General features: G+C 44.7%; 1 protein-coding gene across 2 annotated transcripts; it reads left to right on the top strand.

Annotated features, from left to right (window-relative positions):
* Window positions 1-1,808: 1,808 nt before the first annotated feature.
* On the top strand, window positions 1,809-25,342 carry boca (LDLR chaperone boca). Of its 2 annotated transcripts, none has more exons than XM_075693690.1 (5): window positions 1,809-2,166; window positions 2,242-2,395; window positions 5,731-5,812; window positions 10,776-10,923; window positions 19,699-19,996. In XM_075693690.1, the coding sequence occupies exons 1-5, from the start codon at window positions 2,014-2,016 to the stop codon at window positions 19,759-19,761; spliced, it is 600 nt and encodes a 199-aa protein (XP_075549805.1). In that variant the 5' UTR covers window positions 1,809-2,013; the 3' UTR covers window positions 19,762-19,996. The 2 variants fall into 2 exon arrangements, with proteins under 2 accessions (XP_075549805.1, XP_075549806.1); XM_075693691.1 differs by lacking the exon at window positions 19,699-19,996 and adding an exon at window positions 24,899-25,342 and having other exon boundaries at window positions 1,815-2,166.
* Window positions 25,343-25,639: the final 297 nt, after the last annotated feature.

Here is a 25,639-nt window from a genome sequence, read left to right as displayed (position 1 = left end):
AGCCACAAGAACGTCTGAATCCACAAGCACGAAGATCAGACAAATCTATGTACTTCCCATCATTCCCATGGTAGGACAACGACTGCAGCGCCAGAGTTCCCTCTAGTAATTTTGTAGGAAACTCTATGCCCACAACCACTGTGATCATTCATTATCTTATCGTAGGTGGCGGGACGATCTGTAAACAGTCAACTTCTGTCTCAATGCGTGTTGGTTTTGGGGGCGTCTTGCGCTGGAGTTTGAGGTATAGTAGCGGCGCCTGGTGGCGGCGCGCGAAACGTTATCTGGGTAGTACCGGCTTGGGTAGTATTGAGCCCTGGCTGTGGCGAAGCAGGTTTCTAGCCTGAGGTTTTCGTCGATTCGCACTTTTTTCTGCCCTGTTGCGAGTGCGGAAAGACTCGTCACTTCTCACAGACCACGCCGCGAGCTAGCCGCAGCCTATAGTCTAACGAAAACGGACTCTCCGTGAGACGTAATGCTGGAAGCAGAAGGAATCGGCAACGTCGATCCGGAGAGACCTAGCTGAGCCTCGAAAAAGCGTTACTTCTACGTAGTGGGCTGCCATGAACAAGAAGTCCTGAATCCCAACATCAGCTTCTACCGCTTTCCTTCAAGGCCTCACGAAGCGGAGCGTCGGGCGCGCTGGATAGCTGCAGTTCGTCGCGCCGGGTAAGCGAAACTTCGCGCCATGCTGACTGCTTCGCCTGTCTTGAAGCTAGCTTGATTATCTGCGTTCTAAAATTCCGTCTTTTGCACCTACAGTCCCGACGGCATACGGACATAGCAGCAGGCATGACTGGTACGTAATTCATTCGAGACCCGGCCACAGCGACAATTAATAATTCGACTGGTGTGAAGTGGTGATCGAAGTGACTAGCTGTGTGCAAATGACCACAAATGGTCGGGCTGATTCGGTGGCAATTCACTACCCCACGACGAGCAACACAGGTTAGAGAGTTAAATGTGCTCATCCTTGACCTCAGCCAGCACGTTGAGGCAGCGCAGCAAGGTAGTATATTGATTGCAGCACATCGATGTTCGAGCGCTGTCATTAAAAGCTACATCAAGCGAGCAGCGCACGAACTCGCGCTGCAGCGCGATTCGCACGTACGTTATTGTGAGCTCATATGCATTGCATCATAAACAACTGCAGTTATTTATCAGCAATTGCTAAAGGGACAGATGGCCGCTACTACAGTGCAGGCATAACTATTTGTCTAGCGGCATGCAGTCAAAGATTGCAGGAGGCCCGCCGTTTCGCGGAGCGTAAACTCCGCCGCACTCCGCAATGTCGAAAGACCGCTGCTGTCGCGGCGCGTACCGTCATGCGCTCGAGCAGTTCCGTACACATGATGTCTACTTATCGCTGCTGTTAATTCACTTATAGCAAGCATTTCCTCGCGTTTGTGCGCCTGGATTTAGCAGCGTGCTGACCTTACCTGCAGCTGAAGTTCAACTTCGTACGCGACTCCTTTCACAATTGCGATTGACACCACGCTAAAACTTCGCCGCTTATTTCTTAAACAGCGTACACGTATTCGGCGTTGCATAATTTATTGCCTTTACGCAACCTGAAAAAATCTTCGGCGCCCGATATTCGCTGCAAGCCGTTGTACAACAAAACCGAAAGTGGTGGGTCCATATTGTAAACCTGCTTTGCGAAGCAGACGACCGAGCTTTGTACTACCCAGTTCAAGACAGAGGGCGCTTTTTAGCACCATTTTCTAAAGCCCCGGGGCTTTACCATTTTCGCAGCGCCCCCTGGGCAATGCAAGAGCCCCATACGCAGTTAGTTGAGAGAACTACTGACAGTATTTTAAGCGTCCGGTTTATTCGTCTGGCGTGTTTCCGGCACTTTCCGGCGTTTACGCTGACGCTCTTTTTCCGTGCTGTTCCGCAAATTTGAACGGAGTAGCAGCGAGTTCGCGAAGCTGCGCTCAGACTTTCGTGGCATGAGTTCATACACATCCAAGAAGTCGTGACACGTTCGGTGGGTCGTTGAGTGAAGCTAAAATGAGGCAGCTACTGTTCGCTGCAGCCTTTGCTGTTCTGTTCGCGGTGTCGACGGCGAAGAAATCGAAGGAAAGCGCGAAACCAGATTGGGCCAAGAAAGACGTACGCGACTTCAATGACGCCGACTTGGAGAGACTTTACGAACAGTGGGAGGCAAGCGCTGCAACGCTTTCGTCGTTTTGCGTGTGCGTGTAATTGACGCCTATTTGAATTTTCTATTTTCTGTAGGAAGACGAAGAGCCGCTAGAGCCTGACGAACTCCCAGAGTACATGCGGCCGGCTCCTAAGATTGATATGAGCAAGATGGACGCTTCAAATCCGGAAAACATACTGAGGGCGTCAAAGAAAGGCAGAATGCTTATGACGTTTATAACCCTCCTAGGTGAGTATTTGACGGTGACTTCAATTACCCAAGTTGCTGTGGTCTACTTCACACACGCACACACACACACACACACATAGTCAAAAGACCAACGTTCCTAGAAAATATCCATCGAAATATATTTGTTTTTCAATGTGGGCATAATACATAGCGTTTAGCTCCATTCAGCATACATGTAAGATGCATATTCCACTGTTCAAAGGAATATACTATCATTTTGGCAAGAAAGTGCACACTGAAAATATTTAGTCACATATGACAATTTCATGTAAAAGTGACTATGTGAAGTCCAGGCTACTAACGGTCATTACGCTATTGCCGTTACCGTAGCCCTGCAGGGTTGCATGTAACATGCCCCGATAGAATGACAAACATCATTGCACATTGTGTGAACGTTTCTGCAGATGCCAGTCTTTATCCTAATTATTTTTGGTTGTGCATCATGTGACTTGGTAAATCAGTGTTTAACGGTAACATCAACTGCCTCGCACTGAGAATTGTCCTTTTGGCCAACGAAGCTCTCTTTACAAAAAATAAAGTTGGCGTGAGACTGCCAGTTCTGGATGTACAGACACAATAGCCAAAAGAAGGAATTGCTAGGGCATGTTCAAGCAGCTAATGACTAAAGTAATGCAATTTGTGTGTTGCCACATGAATTAACTTAATGGCGTCAAAAAATTTGTGCTGCTAATCGTATACACTCTCTGCCAATATGAAAGGGAACACTAGATGTGTGTTTAAAGCCGGTAATTCTCCTTGTGTGTGCTTGTGATGAGGAAAAGTTTAATGAGCAGGATTCTTTAACAGAGGAACAACATAACCAGTAGCAGTGAGTGAGGTTCTCACTTATGTGTGCAATAATTACTGTTTTAACACATATGAAGTGTTCTCCTTCATATTGGGGGAGTGTGTGCTTAGTTCCGACAACTTCGTACGCTGTTGAATGCGCAGTCTTGTTCACGTTGTTGTTTGGCAGCATAATTGTGTCAAAGAAAACATATGTTTAGTAGAAGTGATCATAACTGCTAAAGGAAGTACTCCAGCACTGTTACTTTTTCTTTTTTAATCTAGAACACAAGACAACACCTTAGTGAAAGCAAGGACTACTTAAAATATGAAATTTTTAGTGACATAACTTGCGTATTTGACTAATAAAGATTACTTGATTTAGAAAATTGAAACTTGGGTAACTTTCTGCATTGCCAACAAATATCCTCAACTTGGCATTTTATGACATGAAAAGTGCCATTAACTTTGCCAGTCTGTCAAACATAATTGTTATCTACCCCTTGCAAAGAAAAGCTTTTTTTTAAAAGAATTTGTAACAAGGATGCATGATGCAGAGACTTGTCATGTTCAGCTTAGGCTGTAGTTTGTGTGCGTTCGAGGGCTTACTTTTCTGAGACCATTCCTTTGTATTCCCAGGAGTGTTGTGTTCTTCCTGCGAAAAGGAAAGAAACTTTTGAAAGCTTGCCATATGATTTGCTGATTGCTACTTACACTGTAGGCATGACTCCAGAATGTCACTTTTAGTTTGCTGCTTTTAACTTCATTATTGTTTATTAAACTTGCCACAATTATTGAGGAGCTAAGGCATCCTGCTAATGAGCGCAAGGTTGCAGGTTTGATTCCCAGTTGTGCAGGACACATTCCTATGTGGGTGCGTACCCGCCGTGGTTGCTCAGTGGCTATGGTGTTGGGCTGCTGAGCACGAGGTCGCGGGATCGAATCCCGGCCACGGCGGCCGCATTTCGATGGGGGCGAAATGCGAAAACACCCGTGTGCTTAGATTTAGGTGCACGTTAAAGAACCCCAGGTGGTCAAAATTTCCGGAGTCCTCCACTACGGCGTGCCTCATAATCAGAAAGTGGTTTTGGCACGTAAAACCCCAAATATTATTATTATTATTATGTGGGTGCAATGCAAAAAATGCTTGCATACCAAGCTTCAGGTGCACACTAATTTGAGCCTTCCACTAAAGCATATCAATTAAACCTCCTGCATTGCTTTGGGACTTTAAAACCCATTCAGCCAATCATTAAGGAATGGTATTGTGAAAGAAAACATGAAAGTGTGAACAGCTAGCTCCTCCAGTGAGATGTTGCGTCAGGAGTTATTCTGTAGGTATGTAGGTGTGATAAGCATATTCAACGAATATCAATGTTATGCTCTGTTAGGTAGAAAAAGAACCTCCTTCAGTTACCTTCAACATTCAAAACATTCAAGTAATGATAGTCAGTGCTTCTTTAAATGTGAGGCACCGTTAAACTCAGGCAGCTGAGTTTAACAATGATAGGCTGCAGCTATGTTTCAGTTTATTAGTCTCAAATGTGGTACAGTGCATGGTTAGCAAATGTACAGGAAGAAGCTCTAGAGTGCATTGCTGTAATGAGCCGCTTGTTAAAGTGACTCTTAAGAATGTAATTAAAACAGAAGCTGAGCTAAGTGATTATATGCAGAATTATACATTGTTACGAGTTCCACAGTCATGGTCAACCTAAAATTGCAAGCTGCACTGTTGTTCTGTCACAAAGTATGGCATGCAGGATCAGTTTTCATTGCAACAGCTGCGACCAAGTATCAACTACATGCTATGAGAGCCTGCCTAGGGACGCAGGTCAGCTGATAGTACAACTGACCACAAAGTTTATGGGACACATGTTCCATGGTAAGACTGAATTTTCACTCTGTTTAGGCAAGATGCCTTTAATTTGATTGATAACTCTGTAGGTTGCACGACCTACTACATGTTGAAACTGAATTTGAGGTTTGTGCCCGGGCTTCGCGGAAATTAGCTTTTTCGCAAATCCTGTGTCCTGTAAATTTTGTGGCCAACTCCACATTGGAGTTACGAAATGTGGTATTCTGCCTTGCAACCTTAGAAAAACGTTACATATCTAAGAGAAAAAAAGGTTGGTGTTAGGTGTGCCTTAACCTTTAATTCATCATTGTCATCAGCCAATTTCTCTCCACTGGAAGACAAAGGCCTGTCCTAATGGCCTTCAATCACTATGGATTATGTAGTGTGTGATGCACCAGGACAATAGCAGGAATCAAACAACATAGAATACACAAGAAATGATACGTAGCGTCATGTGTGTATCTTGTTTCTTGCTGTTGTCCCTGTCTGCTGCGTGATGCGTAACCTGTACCATTGGCACATCAGCAGGCCCTCTAATGTTGTGCCTATGGTTTTCCGTTTCTTCACTCTTTGCATGGCCCCTAGTCAAAACTGTTTATCCTGCACGTCCAAAATTTTAAAAAAATTTATTTCAGTAAGTTTGTCAGCACCTGCCTTGAGTTCACTTGTTTTGCTTCGTATTCTTATGTTTTAGGGAAGCCAACAAGAGAAGAAACTGAAGAGATAACGAGTATATGGCAAACGAGCTTGATGAATAACCATATTAACGTAGACAGGTAAGTCTGCCTGCTGCCAGCTTATGTTGATGTGAATCGTGAAGGTACCTTTTGTATAAGTAATAATGTTCTACTGTACAAAGTTTCTTGAGCTAGAATTCAAACCACTAAGTTGTTAATGGGCATTTAAAAAAAACACAAGGGCACAAACGCCTTAGCCACCAACCCACTTGCGTTCCTTGTGAATAATGTCAATAATCTGCCAAGAAAAGCACAGTGTCAATTAACCGTTCTTTTTTTAATGACTTCTATAGGCAATTATAGATGAGGTGTAAATTCGGCTTCATTGTTTGCTAGCTGCATATGTTTATCATTAATAAACGTCGAGCCCCTCTGTTCCTGTTATTCTTCGTGCTCATTGTGTCTGGTAATACAAAAGTAATTGTTTTGTTACGCTTATATATATGTTGCCAGAAAATGAGACAAGTGGTAGAAGGCTGCATGCTAAATGTATGTGCTGTGTAAAATATTGAAAAGTTATTGGACCCCTAGCTTGAAGCTTTCTCTTTTTTTTTTCTGTTTTTCCATTGCTAGTAGTCCTGCAAGTTGCTGCACATTTCCTCCATATAGAAAGAACATATGTAAGGTCCTTCAATGAATAAGAAAATTTTCTCAAATACTCAATAATGGAGTTTCTTTTTTTTTTTTTGTGTGTGTGTGTGGGTGGAAGTGTGATCACATATTTCTACATCAGACCTACTGCACTTCAAGTGTACATGCTATTTGTCCGCAAAAGCATTTGACCATTTTATGCATCACAATCTTCATGGCTGCAATGCTTTAATGATTTGAGCTTCATGTACAGTACAACTCTGTTCACATCTTTCTGTGGTACTGCAGAAACAAACATTCCACATTAAATGTGCAGATTTAATAAGGAAGATGTGGGTTCAGATCCCACCTACGGCAAATTGTCTTTTGGTCTGCTTGAATTTCCTATATTATTTGGCTCTTCAATTAAAAATGACAGTTATTTACCCCTATGCCTTGCCTGGCTTGATTGTTTTCTTCATGTGTTTTGACTTGCTACTCAGGGTGTACAAATATTTGTAATTTTGAAAACAAATGCCTGCCAGCATGTCTGCATGTCATGGTAAAATGACCTACGCATGTGGTTCACTGGCCAGCTCCAGATTCCTGAGCCAAAGAAGAATCATGCTGACTGTTGTTCACCTGTTGCCCATTTACTGGTTTTTGTTACAGTAGCTTGGTGTACTGCTGCTATTGTGAAGTCACGTGTTCAATTCCTGTGGGTGACAGCTGCATTCTCTTTGGGGCAGAATGTAAAAATGCCTCTGTACTGTACAACCACCATCAGGCTTTACCCGTACAGTGAAGGCACATCTATAACAGCTTAACTGAGCAAACACGTGCTGTAAGGAGCAAACATTGGTTGCTGTGGAAGGAAGATGCATTAAGCTAATGTATTAATATTGTCAACCAGAAATCTCCAGCACTCTCAACAGGCGAAGCAATAAGGTGCTTAATGATGGTGGCTATATGTACTTAAAAAAATTCATGTTGTTTAATATAATCCAAAATTTCCTGCTATGTGCTGCTTTGGGACGTTAAATCTGATGGATTGGTAGGTCAATCACCAATAAGTAAATTGTATTTATTTTTTATTTGTACGATACTACCAGCTGCCTTATGGCAGCAAGGGCAGGAGTAGTTAACAATGAAGTAATATTGTTACGTTAGGTATAGGTGCATACATTTCAGAACAGTTGCAGCAACCCCGCCATTGGAGTGAAGCAAAAAATTTGGCGCTTTGACAGCTTCAGCAATTTTTACAAGGATCATCAATATTCTGCTGTAAAGCTTGAAAGTAGTTCGATGTTTTGAACCCAAGGATTTATTTAATGATAGATTATGAACATGCATATCTTATGAGAGCTCAAGCATCTTCATTTTTCCTCGTTTTATTTCTTGTGGTGGGGTTTCATTCCTACCTTTGACTTGTGTTTAAGATTTTGCTAGACTGTGGCCACCTTGTATAGAGCTGTGCCTCGCTGGGGGTACCTGGCTGCCTGAGCTGAACCATAATGCAAATAGCGCCACCGCCGTGTGTGGCAGACGTTTCACCTCCATGGTGCACATCAGACTGAATAAAAATTTCTGAATCCCATGGGCTGTGGGAATCGATTTAAGCGAAGCTTTCATTGGTGTTTGTGAAGAACGCTGTTTCTGCTTAGTGACAATTTGCAAGTAGAGATTACAGGGCCCAGTTTGGACACATTTCCCTGGGAACTGCCTTACTCGGCATAAGCTTGCTGCACTCGGTCATACACGTGCCACGCATGGCAACGATAAAACGACCACGCCGACATGAAGATGACTGTATGATGATGATGATGCATTGACGACAACAGCATGACAATGGCATGATGAAACTGGCATCACTACTACAAAATAACAGCGATGGAAGGAACATGGCAGCATGACGACGACGAGCATAATGATCATGGGAGAGTGCGTTGGAGTGACGATGACGGCGGCATGATGCTGATGCTGGAATAATGCCAATAGTATAACGATGGCGGAATGACTAAGATGGAACGACCACAGCGGAACAGTGACGTTACAGTGACAATAGCATTATGACGATGAATTAAGGATGATGGCATGTTGACAATGTGATGCCAATGCTGAAATGACGCGAGTGGTATGGCAATAAAGAAGTAACAAAGTTGGAACAACCACAGCAGCACGACGACGGTGGCATGATGACATTACAATGATGATAATGTGACAATCATGAGATGACAATGCTGGAGTGACAAAGATGATAGGACGATGGCGTGGCGTGATGCCAGTGGTATAACAATGGGATGAAAGAGCTGCAATGACAATAGGATGGTGATTTTAAAAGGATTACAGTGGTATGTCAACAATGGTTTGACAATGCTGGAAAGATGACAAAGGCGTGACACAGTGGAATCACTACGACAAGCTGACGGTGATGGAACAATGACATGATAGCGACTCTGACAATGACGCAAAGACAACAACGGCGTGACGATAACGGTATGAAGAAAATGAACAATATGACAACGCATTGACAGCGACAGGGTGAAGGCGGCGGAAATATGACAATGACAACGAAGGAATAATCACAATTGTATGCAGGTGATGTAATCACTATGGCATGACAATGACGGTGTGTTGGCATTGAAGCTCTTGTCCATGCTCAAGTGCATCACCTGCTGCTGTGGGCTGTCTGAATAAGTACTATATCCGGTGTCTGTTCATACCATGTCTGCTGCTGGTCAACCTTGTAAGACTATTGTAGCCAGCAGCGATGAAGATGGTATGACGACGGCAGCGTGAAGACAATGGATGACAGTAATGTTAAATGGTATGACGACGCTAGAATGACGATGGAATAACAACAATGGTATGTCAACCCTGGCTGATGTAGCCCACCGAACACATTTTTTCATGCCTAGCTCTCCTTCTCAAGCACAAGTTGTGGGCAGGACAGCAGTGGAATAACTATGACATAATGATGACAGTATGACCATGATGACATGACAACATAGGAATGATCACAAGTAGTGCTATAACAATATGAGTGAGTGCCATTTTGTGTATGAGCTATTCGGCAAGATAGCAGCAGTGAGAAAGTCGATGGAAGATGCTTTCTTCGCGATGTGATGCGATTAGTGATGCATCCATCCTTGGAGATGATTGGGGATATTAATGCAATTAGCAGTCTTCCTTATGATTGATGTGTAATTAGTGATGTTTTATATGTTATGATTCTGATTATTATTGTATCTCCATGCCATCTTTGAATTGCATAAACTTATGGGCGCATCAACAGACGCACACAGTAGCAATCTTGCTGCCAACTGCAATGCCAAATGATACCACGACACAGTATATATTGTTGTAATCACTGCACTCCCGTTGAAACTCTGAGGAATCCCCACTATCCCTAATATCCTGGCTGCAAGTTCATTGCAATGGCTATCCATCAACTGGCTGTACTCGACGCGTAGGTATCTGTTTTAGATGGGGCACTATTCATTCTGATGGATTGGCCCAGAATGGTCACAGACCGGTGTCACATTCGCAGTGCCGAAGTTGTCTGGTCGACCACATATCCAGGGACCCATGTTGTCTGCTCAGCAAGACGGCAGCCAGCACATATCTTGTGGCCCGAGCTAGTAGACAACTTGGGTCACCGAATGTGTGAAGGGCCCTGAAACACTTTTTTGAACATAGCAAGGAAACATTGCTGCTGTGCACACGTGAGCCAGATATTACTGCACTGCAATTAGAAGGAAATTTACAACCTACTGTCAAACACAGCGAAAAATCACTTGCTCTCGTTTATGTAATGTCATCAGGTAGCATCATCGAAAGCAGCTGGCGCACCAAAGCTGTTGGCTGATTTTGTGATGACGAGAGCATTCTAACTAATACATAATTGCTAATTTCGAGTTGAATAAATGAAAATTGTATGACTGCGATCTCAAAAGGATAGGGAAGTAACTTAATCTTTGCACTGCACACAGCTGTGTCAGCTACGAGCAGTGCAAAGTTATTTTAGCGGTGTGCTGCACAGCATAGTCTACTGTGGTCGCCACGGAAAGCCATGATGAGCCCTTTTGCTGCCGCAACATACTACTTATAGCCGGGGCTTTGCTCTCTTGGTTTCTGCGCTGTGTAGCTTCCAGCATGCTGGCAAAGATGAAAAGAGAGAAAGTTGGGTATCGGTGCAATAACGCCAATTATGGTTGAAGGATTCGAAAAAATTTTGCGGCATGAGATTCATGAGATGCCGTCCTTTAGTAGTGAGGCCATTCTATGATTAGTTAGAAAAGTGTTTCAGGGCCCCTTAAATACATGCGATAAACTAGGTGAAGTTTCCAAAAAATCTCAATCACATTAATATTTTTGTTGGTTAGGGATCTCAACGTGGGTATTAACAGGGACATGTGTTCTGCCTTTTCAGGTACATCCTTGATGACAATCGAGCCCTGTTTACATTCAGGGATGGTTCACAGGCATGGGAGGCAAAAGATTATTTAATTCAGCAGGATCAGCTGGAAACAATCACGATTGAAAATAAGCCATATTATGGGAAGAATGCCGGTGACAAGGTAAGCTTGAAGTGCTGCTGCATTTCCTTGCATTGCAAAGTTATGAAACGTCTTTGTTAAGAATGGCCGTGAGATTAAATCAAACAGATTACACTTGAAAAAGCCACCTCCATAAATAAAATTTACCGGCTGCAGTGGCTTAGTGGCTAAGGCATTGTGCCGGTGACCTCGAGGTCGCAGGTTCGATTTTGCCTGCAGTGGCCACATTTAGATGGGGGCAGAGTACAAAAATGCTCGTATACAGTGAAATCTCGTTGATACGATTCGCCTAAATACGTTTTTCGGCATAATACGTTTTTTTTTTCGTTCCCGGCTGATGCCCTATAGAGGTAAATGCATTTTTGTACGGCTAATACGATCGTATTTCCACGTCGGTTTGGATAATACGATCCCGGAAACGTCTTCTGTATGATGATAACATCAGAGCCAGTCCTTTGAAGCGGGTGGGCAGAGCTACTGAAATTAACATCGAGCGAAACGACAGGCACGGCGGACTAAAGACGCGGCGACGCGCGCTTTGTATGCTCGAGGCTTGGCCTGGCTCGGCTCGGCTAGAGTTCGGCCGTGCTTCTGCACAGCGCCTGCAGCAGTGTGGCGGCCTCTGGGAGCAATTTTCGCAAGCTCGCACACCAAACGCACCGAAGGTTTTTAGCGCCATCTATCCTAAGACATAGTACTCACGGTAAAATCACGTGACCAAGAAGCAGTGATTGGCGCATGCATTGACGATGCTGTAGGCTTTGTTGGCTTTGTGCTTGCCATTTCTCGTTGCCATTTTGGTGTTTCGAGCGTTCAGCTTGCACTTCGCCCTTATCGTTTCTTCTGTTTTGGTGCCGCGTTTCACCCGTGCGCTTCACCATGTCTAGAAAGCGTAAAGCGTTATCGCTGAAAGAAAAACTCGACGTCCTAGCAAAAGTCGACGAAAATCCGCAGAAGAAACGTGTCGACCTGGCACGCGAACTTTGTTTGCCTGTCTCCACGCTGAACACGATCGTTGGCAAGCGAGAAGAAATTCAGAAGAACATTCAAGTCTTCGGCGCCGGCGTGAAGCAAACAAGGGGCGCCCAGCATGGCAAGATGGAAGAGGTTCTTCTGGCATGGTTCAGGGAAGTAAGGGCGGCGGGCGTGAACGTGGACGGGACAGTTGTTCGCGAGAGAGCTGATGAGATAGCACTCTCGTTGGGCATCGAAGATTTTAAAGCTTCGGGCGGGTGGCTCCATCGTTTTAAAACACGGCATGGCCTGTCGTATAAAACAGTTTCCGGCGAAGGGAAGTCTGCCGACCAAGATCAGGTCTCCAACTGGCTTTCGACTCTGCCGGCGGTGATTGCTCAGTACCAGCCAAGGGACGTGTTCAACGCAGATGAAGCTGGGTTGTTCATCAATCTTCAGCCCGAGAAAAGTCTCAGCATAAAAGGTGAGACGTGTCAAGGCGGAAAAAAAAGCAAAGAAAGAGTCACCGTATTGTTGTGCTGCAACGCTGATGGAACCGAGAAGCTCAAGCCTACTGTCATAGGCAAATACTGGAAGCCACGCTGCTTTTCGCGTAACCCACGCCTTCCTGTCATTTATAAAGCGTATAAGAAGGCATGGGTGACCGGAGCCCTTTTCACAGAGTTCCTCACATTTCTGGATGCCCGGATGCGTGCCGCGAACCGTAGAATTCGTCTGGTTCTCGACAATTGTGCCGCGCACCCTGTCGATACTTCGTGGCTGCAAAACGTAAAGGTAATTTTCCTGCCGCCCAACTGCACCAGCCACTTGCAGCCCCTAGATGCAGGAATCATTAGAAACATGAAATTTCACTTTAGGAGCTTGTTGATCAGACGCTTTTTGGCCAAGATTGACCGGAAAGATGCCAGCTTGAAGGTGGATCTTCTTGATGCCATCCATTTTCTGGCAATGTCATGGGATCGCGTCAAACCTGACACCATCGCCAACTGCTTCAAGAAGTGTGGCTTTTTTTGTGCACCTGGCGATACTGAGGAAAATGGAGATGACGGCGCAGAGATTGACATCCCGGACTGGGGTGACCTCAATGTCGACGCGTCTCCGGAAGAGTTTGTATCGGCGGACGACCAACTGGCGACATGTGAATTGCGCACCGTCCAAGACATCATTGCAGATGTTACCGCTGAAGAGGAGAGCGACGACGATGACAACCAAGACGCCGGAGGTTGCAGCAGCGATCGTCGGCCATTAAATACTGACGGTGCTCTCGAAGCTTTGGACGGGCTTCGTGGCTTTGTCGCGCCTGCGGAGCTCAGCGAGGAAACTGCTACTCGTTTTTACGAGTTCCAGAAAAGCTTGCTGCAGGACCTCGAAAAGCAAAAAGTGCAGCGCAAAGTGACGGATTATTTTAAAGTGCTTTAATAAAAGCAAGTTCTGTGCCAAGTATGTATTATTCGCGATCTTTTGGAGTCCGTTTTGGATAATACGTTTTTATTTTCGGTGCCCGTGAGAATCGTATCAACGAGATTCCACTGTACTTAGATTTGTTTAAAGGGACCCTGAAACGATCTTGACTATTTTGTACAAACATACTAAGTCAGAGTAGGTCCTCCTGATCATTGACGCATCTAAGTGCTCTGCGTGAAGCGTGTAATTTATTATAAGGTTTTAAAAATGTACATAGTTGCCGATCACAATACACTGCTCGGCGTAATTTTCAGCCACCCCTACCTATATGACGTAAATCCCCCAATTGACGTTAGTAGGGCAAGCTATCCGAGTGGCTGCCCAGGGCGCGTCATCGTCAACCTTTATGGTGAACAAATGATATTCGTAATACGTAGTTGGAATGTTAGTTAATTTGTTTCTACAGTCAAACCCGGCTATATCGAACTCGCAAAAAAACGCCCATCAGTTCGATACAGAGCATAATTCGATATAAGCCTGCTAAATAATTGGATGTCATAAAAGCACATACCATTTATAAAATCACTTTATTGAAGAAACTAGCTTAGTTTCGGATAAATTAGTCCTGCATTTTCTTCTGCTCGGGCAACTTCGCTGCCTGCGACGCACGTACTTCCCCACGTTGTCTAAGGAGTCGGAGCAGCTGAGGCCGCAACCTTCCGCATTCGCGCAGAAGCACCGGATTAATGCGAGTGCACCAATCACTTCGGAGGATGTGGGCAAAGGACCGTAGTTGCTTTCCTCAACGTGCCTACTTTCATTTGTGCTCGGTACGATGTCGGCGATGTAGTCTTCGTTTCCGGGCTCTCCCGTGGTCGCACTGACAAACTCGTCCGCCGTTGATTCGAATGTCCCGGAAATTTTGACAGCTCGCTCCAAACTTCGGCAACACCGGCAACGGCTTTGTCGCATTCATCAGAATTTACAGTCATCACCGAGCACGCGGAAACCGGCACGTATGAAGAACCCCTCGTACACGGGCGTGCGTACGCGTCGGGCGCCACGGGCACCGGGTTGCGAGTCGAGTCACTTTAGCCCTAACCGTGCCGAGAGTGCTCCTCGGAATCTTGCACGCTGCGGGGCCATCCAACTTCTCATCGCGTTCGACGCGATTTATGATTTCGAGCTTCACGACGAAAGGCGAATTCTGCTGCTTCATCGCGGCAACACTGCGGGAGAAGTCCCACAAGGCGCAAACACGATAAACCAGAATACCAGCCTGACAACTCGCACTTTCGCCATCTTGCACGAAGAGAGCAGCTACCTGCTAGCACGAAGCTCAACCACACAAAGTAGCAGTAACAAAATGTATTCTTCTTTGCTGCTGGTGTAAATTTTTTGCGGGAGTGTAATCGTTAACACGTTTTCGTAAATGTTTAAAATGTTTTACACTTGGTTAGAGCAATATTAGCGCTTTGTTTGGCTGGTTAAGCTCTGCGCCAACAGGTGGCTGGACTGTGCAGACCGATCAGGCCACTCACGTACGTCTACGCTAAAGTTCCTTCATCAGCTCGGGTTTACGCCTGCAGCCATCCGTCAAAACGCCCAGCTCGCCTGTGGTTACCGTTACCGGAATACTAGACATGTCTGGCGCTGTGACAAAATGCTTGCAACGCATGCTGCTTCGATAGCTCTCGCTTGGGGTTGACTGCCAAGCAGCTGGCAGAGAGTTTGGAGAGGCTTCGCGCACGCTCTTAGAGAACCGGAAGTTGACAACACGACGTGCCATCATGACGCAGAGCCAGCGAAGGCGGAGCTTAGCCCCGATCACTCGGCGAATGAGTTGAGGACAAAATGCATGGCTGTGGAGAAGGGTAACTTGTAATAGTCCGTAGGCCCTCTTAATATGAGATGTTTCACACAAATTGTGGTGCGAATGATTTTAGCTGTACCCTGCGTGTCTACAATATTTGTCCGAACCGTTTCAGGGGCGCTTTAAGTGCATGCTAGAGAGCTCAAGGTAGTTGAAATTCGGAGACCTCCACTAGGGCATGCTGCATAATTGTATCGGGGTTTTGGCACTTAAAACCACAGAATTTAATTAAATCTGGTTCTGCATAGTCCAAAGGCTTGTGCTGACGTGGTTGCTTGAACAAGCAGTTCGAATGCTGGGGCTACATTCTCAAGCAATTACTTTCAGAGATATGATCAACCCGCCGTAGTTGCTCAGTGGCTATGGTGTTGGGCTGCTAAGCACGAGGTCGCGGGATCGAATCCCGGCCACGGCGGCCGCATTTCGATGGGGGCAAAATGCGAAAACACCTGTGTACTTAGATTTAGGTGCACGTTAAAGAACCCCAGGTGGTTGAAATTTCCGGAATCCTCCACTACAGCGTGCCTCATAATCAGAAAGTGGTTTTGGCATGTAAAACCCCATAATTTAATTTTTTTTAGAGGTACGAACACTCTCACAAGATTTCGCATGATTAGGCACCAGAAGTGTCTGAAGTAGATACGGCCGACAGCGTTTCTGGTGCTCTGCGAAGCTAGTGAGCTAGGCGCAGTGCGAGGAGTGCTGCCTGCTGTGTGCACCGACATGTCCGATGCCAAGTTGTGCAATACCTCGCAGGAGCGTTCATCTCTGAAAGTGGTCGCTCCAGAACACTGCTCGTGCTAGAGTGCAGCTGCTGCTGCCTTTCAGTAAATGCACTTGGCCTGTTCGTGTGCGCATTGCTGTTTACAACCTCGTGGTCTCGGGCTTAGGAGCTGTGGTGTCGTGCTGCTGAGAATGAGGCCGCGGGTTCGATTCCCGGCCACTGTGACTGCATTCTGACGGGAAGCATTTGGCATCAAAACCGACAGTGATAGCAGCATTAGCACTGCTTCTGTTGGTACGGTACTATATCAAAGAAAGAAAGAAAGATTTTCAGGGAATGAGTGGCATGCGTGCATGATAGCTATCCTTTGTTTGACGGTTATTGCCTGTGTGGCCTCATGTTACGTAAACCTCGGTTGTATTGCAGCGTTTGTGTTGTCTGCGTCCTCTCTTGGTGTCCCATTTCATTTTAGGTTGGAAACATGTACCAAGTACCTAGCAACTGTGGGGTCTCTCACACCCGTGCTCTTCGGACAAAGGAACGACAACACAGTAGTGCAAACAATCACAAGGGCATTTATTGCACCTTAGATCAATGCCTGCTAGCCGAGTTGCTATCCACAAAACATGCCGATGGGCGCGCCACAAATCTAGAAGTCCGACTTACCGCGACCGCATAGCGAGCGAATATGTTCGCCCCATGCTGGATCCCAACGCCTGGTCGTTCGCGTGTACGGTCACGCCAACGGTGGTGCATTCCAAGGCGGCCACGCGAGGCGGTCTCGCAGAAGCATGGGTCGGCGGCGCGCGGGACGTCCACGCTGTTTGCCGACCCGCTGGGAAAAAGCCAGCGCCCCTGCGCCCCTGCGCCCAGTTCTCCCCTGCGCCCCCAAGTAACCCTGTCGTGAGGCGGCGTTAGCAACGCAACACTCGCGCCATCTCTCGCACTGCGCCCCAACCACATCGACCGCCGCGGGCATCACGCATGCCACGCGGCGAAGCCGGATTACAGGAGGCGCGCCATGCGGGAAAAACATATCAGGGGACGCGCGAGAGTCGCGCATCCCAACACAACCAACTAGCTCGTGCCTAACAGCATTAATGATCGTGTACGGTGCTCTCAGTGTGCATTAAAAGAACTCCAACTTATAAAAATAGAACAAGTGCATTCCTTTTGCATTCCTTATAACCAGCTGTGCAGTTTTGACATGTTGAGTCCCACAATTTAGTTTCTGTTGGTGGAATGACAACACTGGAGGCAAAGATGTCAGTGGCAGCACTGGTAGTGCCATTTTGTGATGCGGAGCTCAATTAGAGTGCGCATGGCTATTAATTGAAATGATAAGATTTTGCTTGGCTGCTGGTGCAAAGGTTGGCAACAGCAACATTCATGGGTATGTGTTGGCTTCTTTTCTTTTATTCATTTGACAAGAACGCACATGTAATATAAGTGTTTCTAACGCAGTGTGGTTGGACTGAAGTTCAACACGTTGCTAAGAGTACTGCTGCTATCTGTGCCTATGATGTTGTGCAAATGACAATTAGCCTACGGGTGGCCTGGTGACAACAGCCCTCCAGGGCAGATAAACAGGTTGCGAAAATGCTGAAAAACATGTCAGTCTCCCAATTTTTAAGATAGTTCTTTCTGCTTGCGCTACTGCATATTCAGTAGGACCACATGCGAAAGAATGTCACCTTCAGTCATCATTGATGCAAAGATCTTACCAGTGGGTGAAAGGCACATTGTGTACAGGTGTGTCTGTTGGATAGCAGCAGGGTAGAAGACTGGGCCAGTTGATTGACACTCATGGTGGGTAGTAGCACAGACAGAACAGATGATCCGGGACATGCTCTCACTCTACCCCTTGTTTCATGGCATACTTAAGCCTCGCTTGCTCGGTGCACTACTTCTGCACCTCCTTCTCAGCAGCGCTAAGTCCTTCCGTGGGGGAAACTGGTGCGCCTCAAGCAAACTCTTGCTTTTGTAAGCAGATAGTCACTATACACTGTCGCATACGCACAAACCGTCTCGTAGTGCGGGCTACGAAAAGGTTGGGAGTGTGGCAAACTTGAGTTGTTCACTCATTCGATGCCTGCATCTGTGGCAGAGCATTCAGCTGTTGGACTATAAGACCCTGGTTCAAATCCTGCTGGCAACATCCTGCTGGCAACATATATTTTAGTCCCCTGAAGAGGTGAGACAGGTACCAACCTACCTCTAAGTACATGGTTTAGTCAAATTACAAAGACACTTGTCAAGGCTACTGCAGTGCCTGCAGGAGCATAGTGTAGTTGCCTGCCATTAATTCAACCATCGTGGTACTGCAAGATTTGGTTGAATTATCCGAAAGGACAAATTAGCGAACGGCAGCGAAATGAAAGAAATCAGATCATTTTTAAAAATTATTGCTCAAAGTAGTCTGTCATCGACAGGCTACTTCAGTACAGTATTACAATAAATGTACAATTCATAGTAGGTCAGTCACTCATAGATTTCAACCCTGTCATTGGCGCTGACAAAATCCTCAAAAAAGAGATTGCCTAGGCCAACAGCGCAAGTCGTCGCCACCACTGCAGGACAAGTAGCTGCTGTCACCATCATCGCCTAAGCAAGCAGTAGCACCATCGGCAAAATTTCTTCTGTTTTCAAGTTTTTAGTAACCACTGCATGCATGAGTGGCACCAGTTTGGATCGTTGGAGGTCAAATGAACCAAAACGGCATGCTTTCATGTTCAAACTAAATGACTTTTTCTTCCGTAGCAGTGTATGGTTTCTCGCCGGGACTTTAAAGTGTGCTTGAAATAAGGAAGGACTCTAGTTAACCGAGGTCGAGCTAACTGAAATCTACTGTAATAGTAGTTTAAAAGGCATACCTAATTTGCATTTGTCAGTGCACTGCTCAAAATGTGGCTGCATGGCAGTGTTTCAGGGCACTATATTTCGTTATGCTAACAAATACCAATGCTAAGGAAATTGTTAAAGCATTTTTCATTAGGAATAACATAATCTAGTCTGTAAGCTTAGCATTGATTTTTGTTTGCGCCATCTGCCATGAATGTATGTTAACTAGCAAGCAGAACTGGCCAAACGAGGACAGCCTCAACCTGAATACAATGTGACAAAGACAGGTCTCTTGTCGAAATGTTGGCTTCCCTTGTTTGCCTACAGTTGGCCACTGAAATTTCCAGTCTTCCTGTGACCTATTTGTCTTGCGAAGTGGCAAGACGCTTATTGGAAAATCTTGACGGTTGCAGCACTCATCTATGTAAAGACATAAGGCTCAATGTAAATTCAAGACCACAGTGTTGGTGGTAACCCACGGAAACAATTTTTTAGGTATTTATTGTTTGCTGTAACCATTATCGGTATTTTCTAAAGTCAGGACTTGTCCCAGAATTTCCAGCTGAACTGTTTCCAGGGGACCTGTGGCGACCCCTACATAGGTTGTCTAAGTAAACGTTCTGTCCCTGTTATCAGCTTGGGAGCCTGTTTTATTAGCTGCAAGTTGGCCTTGTTAGTCCTCATGTTCCTTCAGAACTAACATTTTCCAGTCAGAACTATCAGCTGGTTCACTAGGAAAGGGAAGCTTTTCAGCTTGGTGAAATGCTCCTTCTCTCCCAGTGACTCTTGGGAGGTCTCTGTGCAAATTTTGGCGATTTGTGTTATGCAAGCTCTGGCCTGCAGTTGCATATTCTGTGTTTTTACACATATGGCAATATGCACCTTCAGTAATTTACTGTTGTGTTTACCAGTTTTTGTAAGTAACCCTAAAAGTAAATGTTGGTTCTACCAAATCATATCTTTTTTTCTGTTTTCCCAGGAACTTCAAGATCTAATAGATCTTATCAATAAGAAGTATAAGCATATAAAAAAAAATAAGTAGTGCTACTGTACTCCATCTGAAATAACAATGATGAAATTGAGTTTATTTCTATGGCAAGAATGGCGAACCGAATATATACAATATTTCGAGGCTTCCCTTAAGAATGGAGATATATATATATGCCGAACTGGACTTGTCTTGGAACTCAAGAATATTGCAAAACAAAGAAATAGCATCGAAATTTTGCACCCTCTAATGTGATGCCACTAATTGTAGATTCTCATTAAAAGTGCAAGCTCCTTTGGTCTGACTTTCTCGCACTGTTGGGTGTCAGACTGCATTGCCATTTTTCTTTTTCTTTTTTTGCACTTGTTCCACTAAAGCATTTGAAATTTGCAAGAAGCTGTTAAGTATACATTCATATTTTCAGGGTTTTACAAATCCACTGAAAATTCGCAGAAGTCTTTTTGCGACAGAATGTAAACTACAGCAAATAGAATACCTATTTGTTGTAAAGGGGTCATGGCGCCCAATTTTTTATCATAATCTGTATTGTGGGAGATGATCTTTGTGCGTTCAAGACACGTTGCCAAAATGTTAGCGCATTTGAGCCAGCAAGTAATTTGTAATTGCATTTTTTATATTGCACTCGAACAGCATAACAGTGGGGCAACACTGGCATGCTCCTGAGCCGTGACGTCACAGGCTGCATGCCTGCCGAGCGAGCATGTATATTGCATATTCTGACGAAGAATTGGTGTGTCAGCTGTGCGCGCATGCGGGAAACTTCTGCTTTGTTCAGTTTGCCATTGGAATTGTTAAACTTGTAGTGGCTGAAACAATGCCACCGCGGCACCTATGTAGCACTGTTGGGTGCTAGAGCGAGTGGAGCAAGGAGTGCTCCATATCGTACTTTGGGTTCCCCAAGGAGCCGGTCAAACTTAAGTCTTGGAAGATAAATGGGGGCAGGAAGGACTGGCGATTATCTGACTATTTTGTTTTGTTCTGCGAACGCCAGGCAGCTACGACGTCGATTTGCGACTGATCGCCAAATTTGGGGTACCCGTGAGAAAGCTGCAGCTGTGGCCAGACACTATGTCGACCGTGCTCAAGCACTGACCCATGCGGCAGGCACCGCCCCGTTCAGGCGTTAGCCTTGCTATTTGTTTTATAGATATCGGGTGCAATAAAGCAAGTTCAAATAAAAATTTAGCCAAAGCGTACATCGCGCCAAATCCTTGCGCCGTGGACACGAGCATGCGCATCTAATGCTGCACACAACTACAGTGGGGGAAAAAAAATAGCTGGTGGGAACACGCAGCAGCTTAACATTATGGTTTTGTTGAGTACGGATCCTAGAGAAATGCATGCCAGCAAACACTCTATGCGCGTAACAAGTTGCATTGTGCGAAGTAACACCAGACTTTGCCTCCTGTGAACGGATGGCTAAGCAGTACTGAATGCATGAAATACCAAGAGCGTGGAAAAGCATCTGCAGCATTTAGCGCTACACCAATGTCGCCATATATGTTGACCACGTTTACTACGCGGTCTTCATCCATGGCCTCTGAGATTTGCACAAGCCAGCCGGCCCGTGCGAATCTCGGAGGCTGTGTTTTATCACTTGAGCTGGTGGCGATGAGGTTGAAGTAAAAATGCGCAGCGTATCCTATGTCATCGCTGCATGTCCTGCTCAAAGATTCCTCGCTTGCCTAATCATGCGAAGTTGGCCATGTCAAAAACATGGCACGCAACATCTGTAGCAAATAAGGCAAGAAACGGCAGCTATGCTCCGACCTCACTTGGAGTGGTGGCCGATTTTGTAGCAGACGATGGCTCGGTTCCATGCAGTGCATGATGTCGCACACGGCTTGGCAATATGGCAGTGGGCTCCGGAGGGCGGGGCTTAGAGCACAGAGTTCTAGCTCATATTTTGGACAGAAATGTGCTTTTACTGCCCAGTTTTTATGCGTGTATAGCCATACAGTTTCTCGTGGGAAACCACAAATTATTGGGTGACCGTGTCATGCCCCCTTTAAGTATTTTAACCCCTTGAGGCACTATGGTGCACAATTGTGGACATAAAGACACTCCATCAAAAGCAAAAATTAATTAAACAATAATTATAATTGGAAGTGTTTTATACATCTTCAACTGCTTTTGATTGCACTTGCTTGCAAATTTCAATAATATGGATAAAGTGTTTTAGTATAACTAGCTGGAAGGTATATGGCAGGATGTTTTCTCTCGACGTCAGCGTGCTGTCGTGTAGCGGATTCACTTCTTTTATTGTTCTTTGTAATATTTTACACCAGGCAGCTTTTTCAAGTGGCTGGATGTGTGCTTTGCAGGCTCACTAAATGAGATACTTGATGTTAGCATGTTTGACATTCCTGTTGAGAAATCTTGCATGAAGTGCAAATTTTTTATTAACTTGGCATAACTTACTGAACAACTTGAAATTCTTAATCTGCTCTGAAGCTGTACACTTTTCATGATTCCGAAGGTGCTAAAAATGTGTGGTGAAATAAATTTTCAGTGAACAGAAAAAAAATCGGTGCCTCAAAGTACTAAGTATTAATTAATTGGGCTTCTGATGCTACAAATAGGGACATCTAAGACATGTAAATTGTTATAGTATTCCATGGGTGACTGGCTGCAACAAGTATTAAGAGCCAACATTTAATCATAACATCTGTCATTACAAAAGACAGGCACTGCAGGTCAGTGTTGGCATTTCTTTTCAGTAAATGTTCAGTTAAAAACAATCAAAAGTGGCTAGAATGTACCGAATAAGTTGTGAAATAAAAAACAAGAAACAAAAACTACATTCAGAATCCCCTGAAAACACACCTTCTAAGTATGCCATTTTGCAGCAGTAAAAGCAAACATCTCCTAGAATGGAAACACAGGTGTGAGGTTGTGAATGTTAGTATGCCATATTGAGTCGAGACCTGCAGAAATGGCAAGCCAGATTGTGATACTGTGAAATGCGCATTCTGCTTGAGTTTAATTGATTTAGAATGGAAATGGGCCTAAGATATGCAAAAATGACAACACAAATGAGATGTCTACTAAGACCTGGAGCTTAGCACTTATGAACATACCTGCAAACTGTCCTGAATTTTTCTAAAATTTATGAATTCAGGCCCATTTCACGATATTTATGTCACATTGTACAAAAACATAAATTCTGTTCATAAGAGTTTTGAAGGTTTAAAGGTGATTCCAAAATATGCCTGCAAAAAATCAATTGTGATTGTGCCGTCACATTTGTGCACCAACAGAAGACACTGTATACTGGAAGGCTACTTAGTTTTAGCAAGTTTATCTGGTATGTTCTAGCAAGTCTATTCATTCAGTGACAGCAAGGTCACTGAAGAAGTAACCATGACCTAAAAAAGATATGTTACTCTTGGCTGTGCCAAGTTTGTTGCTGCTGCTTTGCTACGTCTAAAGCTGACTAATTCTTAATGATGTTTGTATGCATGCCACCAAAGCTGTGTACTCATGGTAAGGTTCTTAAATATGCATGCTAACCTCCCTGCCCTTCCCTTCCATCTGCGGAAGTATCACAAATTTTAAGGTTCACAGGTTGGCAGGTATGCTTAATGAATCATGGTTACAAGGCACACTTTGCCAATGAGCATCATTAACAGCACACTCAATATGACAGACAAGTACACGAAAGCAGGAGCGTTGACTAGCAGGGAGTTACTATGGCTGTTTGAGTCTGAAAATATGCTAACGCTGACCAATAGGGATGCCATGAAAACAGCACATCTTGAATGACATTAGATGGCACGGCTGTTTCAACACTTGGCTTTAGCCTCATGAATCCAGCCAAGCTCAGCTCACGGTCATGTGCATTGCAGTGAGAAGATGCACTCCCACATTCTAGCACACCGGTGCTCAGTCAGTTTGAAAGTTGGAACACAACCTACCAGAAACCATTTCCAGCACTCGTTAGGCTCTGCATTACGACGTTGCTGTTTGGACGCAGTTTGAGCGATGATTGCCCATAAAAGAAAGTTATCTGGGCACACAATACTTCTTTTACAGGAAGTAAATATTTTTTTGTAGCCAGTCCCGATCTCCGCTCTCTGTGCAGTGTTATTGCGCCTGAGGGACCAGTATAAGCCTGCAAGGAGGTGACAGAAGCTTTTTTTGGCAACTGTTTACCCTTGTAGTGGTTGCTGCTGAATATTGTGCCCATCTTGCCATATTTGTTGTCAGTCACACATGTTCAACATGTAATTGCAACAAGCTATCAGCTTCAACCTATGTTTATTTGTTTGGAGTGTGATGACAGAACTTGCTGCCGTAGCCCAATAGCTATGGAGTTGCGCTGCAGAGCTGGACGTTGCAGGTTTGATCTTAGCGGCTGCATTTTGATGGGAGTGAAATACTAAAACTCCTGTGTACCTAAACTTGGGTGCATGTTAAAGAACCCCAGGTGGTCAAAATTAACCTGGAGTCCCGCATTACAGCGTGCCTTTTGATCAGACCCGGGGTTTAGCTCTTAAAACTCCAGAATTTAACTTAATTTTAGTGTAGTGACAAGCATTCTCAATTCCTGAATGACAGCTTACCAATATCCTTGGAAAGAGAAGTACTCAAGAAATGTATGCTGCCATTACTAATTTAGGGCATTGAAACCTGCAGGTTGATAAAGGAACTTGAGCTAACTACTGCATAATGAACAATGGAGACAACAAGTGAAGCGTTAGGACGGGAAGATGGCACTAAGTAATAAAGAGCAAACAGGGGTGGCCAACATTCCAGTGGAGATCAAGAGGAAGAATGGCTTTGGGCGTAGTGCATAGAACTGATGGTTCATTAATGATTAAAGTAACAAGCGCCATTGATGGTGGCAGAAGGTTAGGTGGTGTGATAGGATCCGCAAATTTATGCAGATAGAGCCAGCTGGCACAAGACAGGGGTGAAAAGGCTCCTGTCCTGCTTTGCGCATAGAACAAGCTGACGATGATTATTGCTGTAGAGGCAGCACAGCTGTGGACAGTAGTACGCGGACGAACACCAGAGAAGGTGAACGCAATTGATAACGATGATGATGACTTCAATCTCGGTCGCTCTTGTTTGCACTGTGAATTCAACCAACTAGTCCCTCACTGCGTGTTGTTGTTGCACTTTGAATGTTGCAAAATGACACTCTTCCATCTGTCCCACTCTGCAGGCTCGAAGCAAGAAGGCAAGCGACGAGCTGTGACATTCATCACCATTGCCACCATTTCCAAGGCCACTCATCATATCTGCATTTGTTTGATGGTGCGAATTTCACATTTTGACATATGTGCCAGTGGCGTTTGTTTTTTTTCTCCTGGTCTTCTGGCATGGTTGTTTGGAAGTGCTTAGGTACTTATTTATTTCGAAACGTTTACGTTAAGATTATGCAACGTATGAATGAATTTTTATTTAATTTATGACAAATAAGTCTTGTGTGTACCACTATTAAATCAATGACTAGATTGTACTACCAAACAGTGTGTGCGAAATGTGTGCTCCATTTTTTTGGTGTCACCTTTGTTAAAGCTTCAGCCTTCATTAGAGGGCCACCATTCCTTTGTGTTTTGTATTTGACAGAAAAAAAAGTGTTGAAATAAACAGATATGATCTTGTACATGCTGGTGCTTTGTGTTAAGCCATCATCACATCTGGCAGTGACTGAAATTGCAAGTGTAGCCAGCGCTTTTCTTTCTTACTTTTTTTTGTGCAGGGAAATGTAGGACCTCTTCAGACCAAGTGTTCACATTAGCAGGCATTCTTTTTAGTTTTCTTATGTTTAATTGAAACAAAAATTGATGAGCAATAAATTTCTTCCCTCGCTTCTAGCCAGATGGTGAATTTTTACGTGAATTGGTACTTCTGGTGATAGAATTTTTGGGTGTCACAACAAGATGCTGCAATCCAGAATAAA

Source organism: Dermacentor variabilis, chromosome 5 (genome assembly GCF_050947875.1).
Source record: "Dermacentor variabilis isolate Ectoservices chromosome 5, ASM5094787v1, whole genome shotgun sequence".
Taxonomy (NCBI): Eukaryota; Metazoa; Arthropoda; class Arachnida; order Ixodida; family Ixodidae; genus Dermacentor; species Dermacentor variabilis.
Note: the sequence above shows the minus strand (reverse complement) of the source record. Positions and strands in the feature narration are given on the sequence as shown.

Bases quoted from the DNA above. Each gene is read 5' to 3' on its own strand.
- boca (XM_075693690.1), top strand. From the start codon at position 2,014: ATGAGGCAGCTACTGTTCGCTGCAGCCTTTGCTGTTCTGTTCGCGGTG. The intron at 2,167-2,241 runs GCAAGCGCTGCA...TATTTTCTGTAG, and splicing joins GACTTTACGAACAGTGGGAG to GAAGACGAAGAGCCGCTAGA. The intron at 10,924-19,698 runs GTAAGCTTGAAG...CTGTTTTCCCAG, and splicing joins GGAAGAATGCCGGTGACAAG to GAACTTCAAGATCTAATAGA.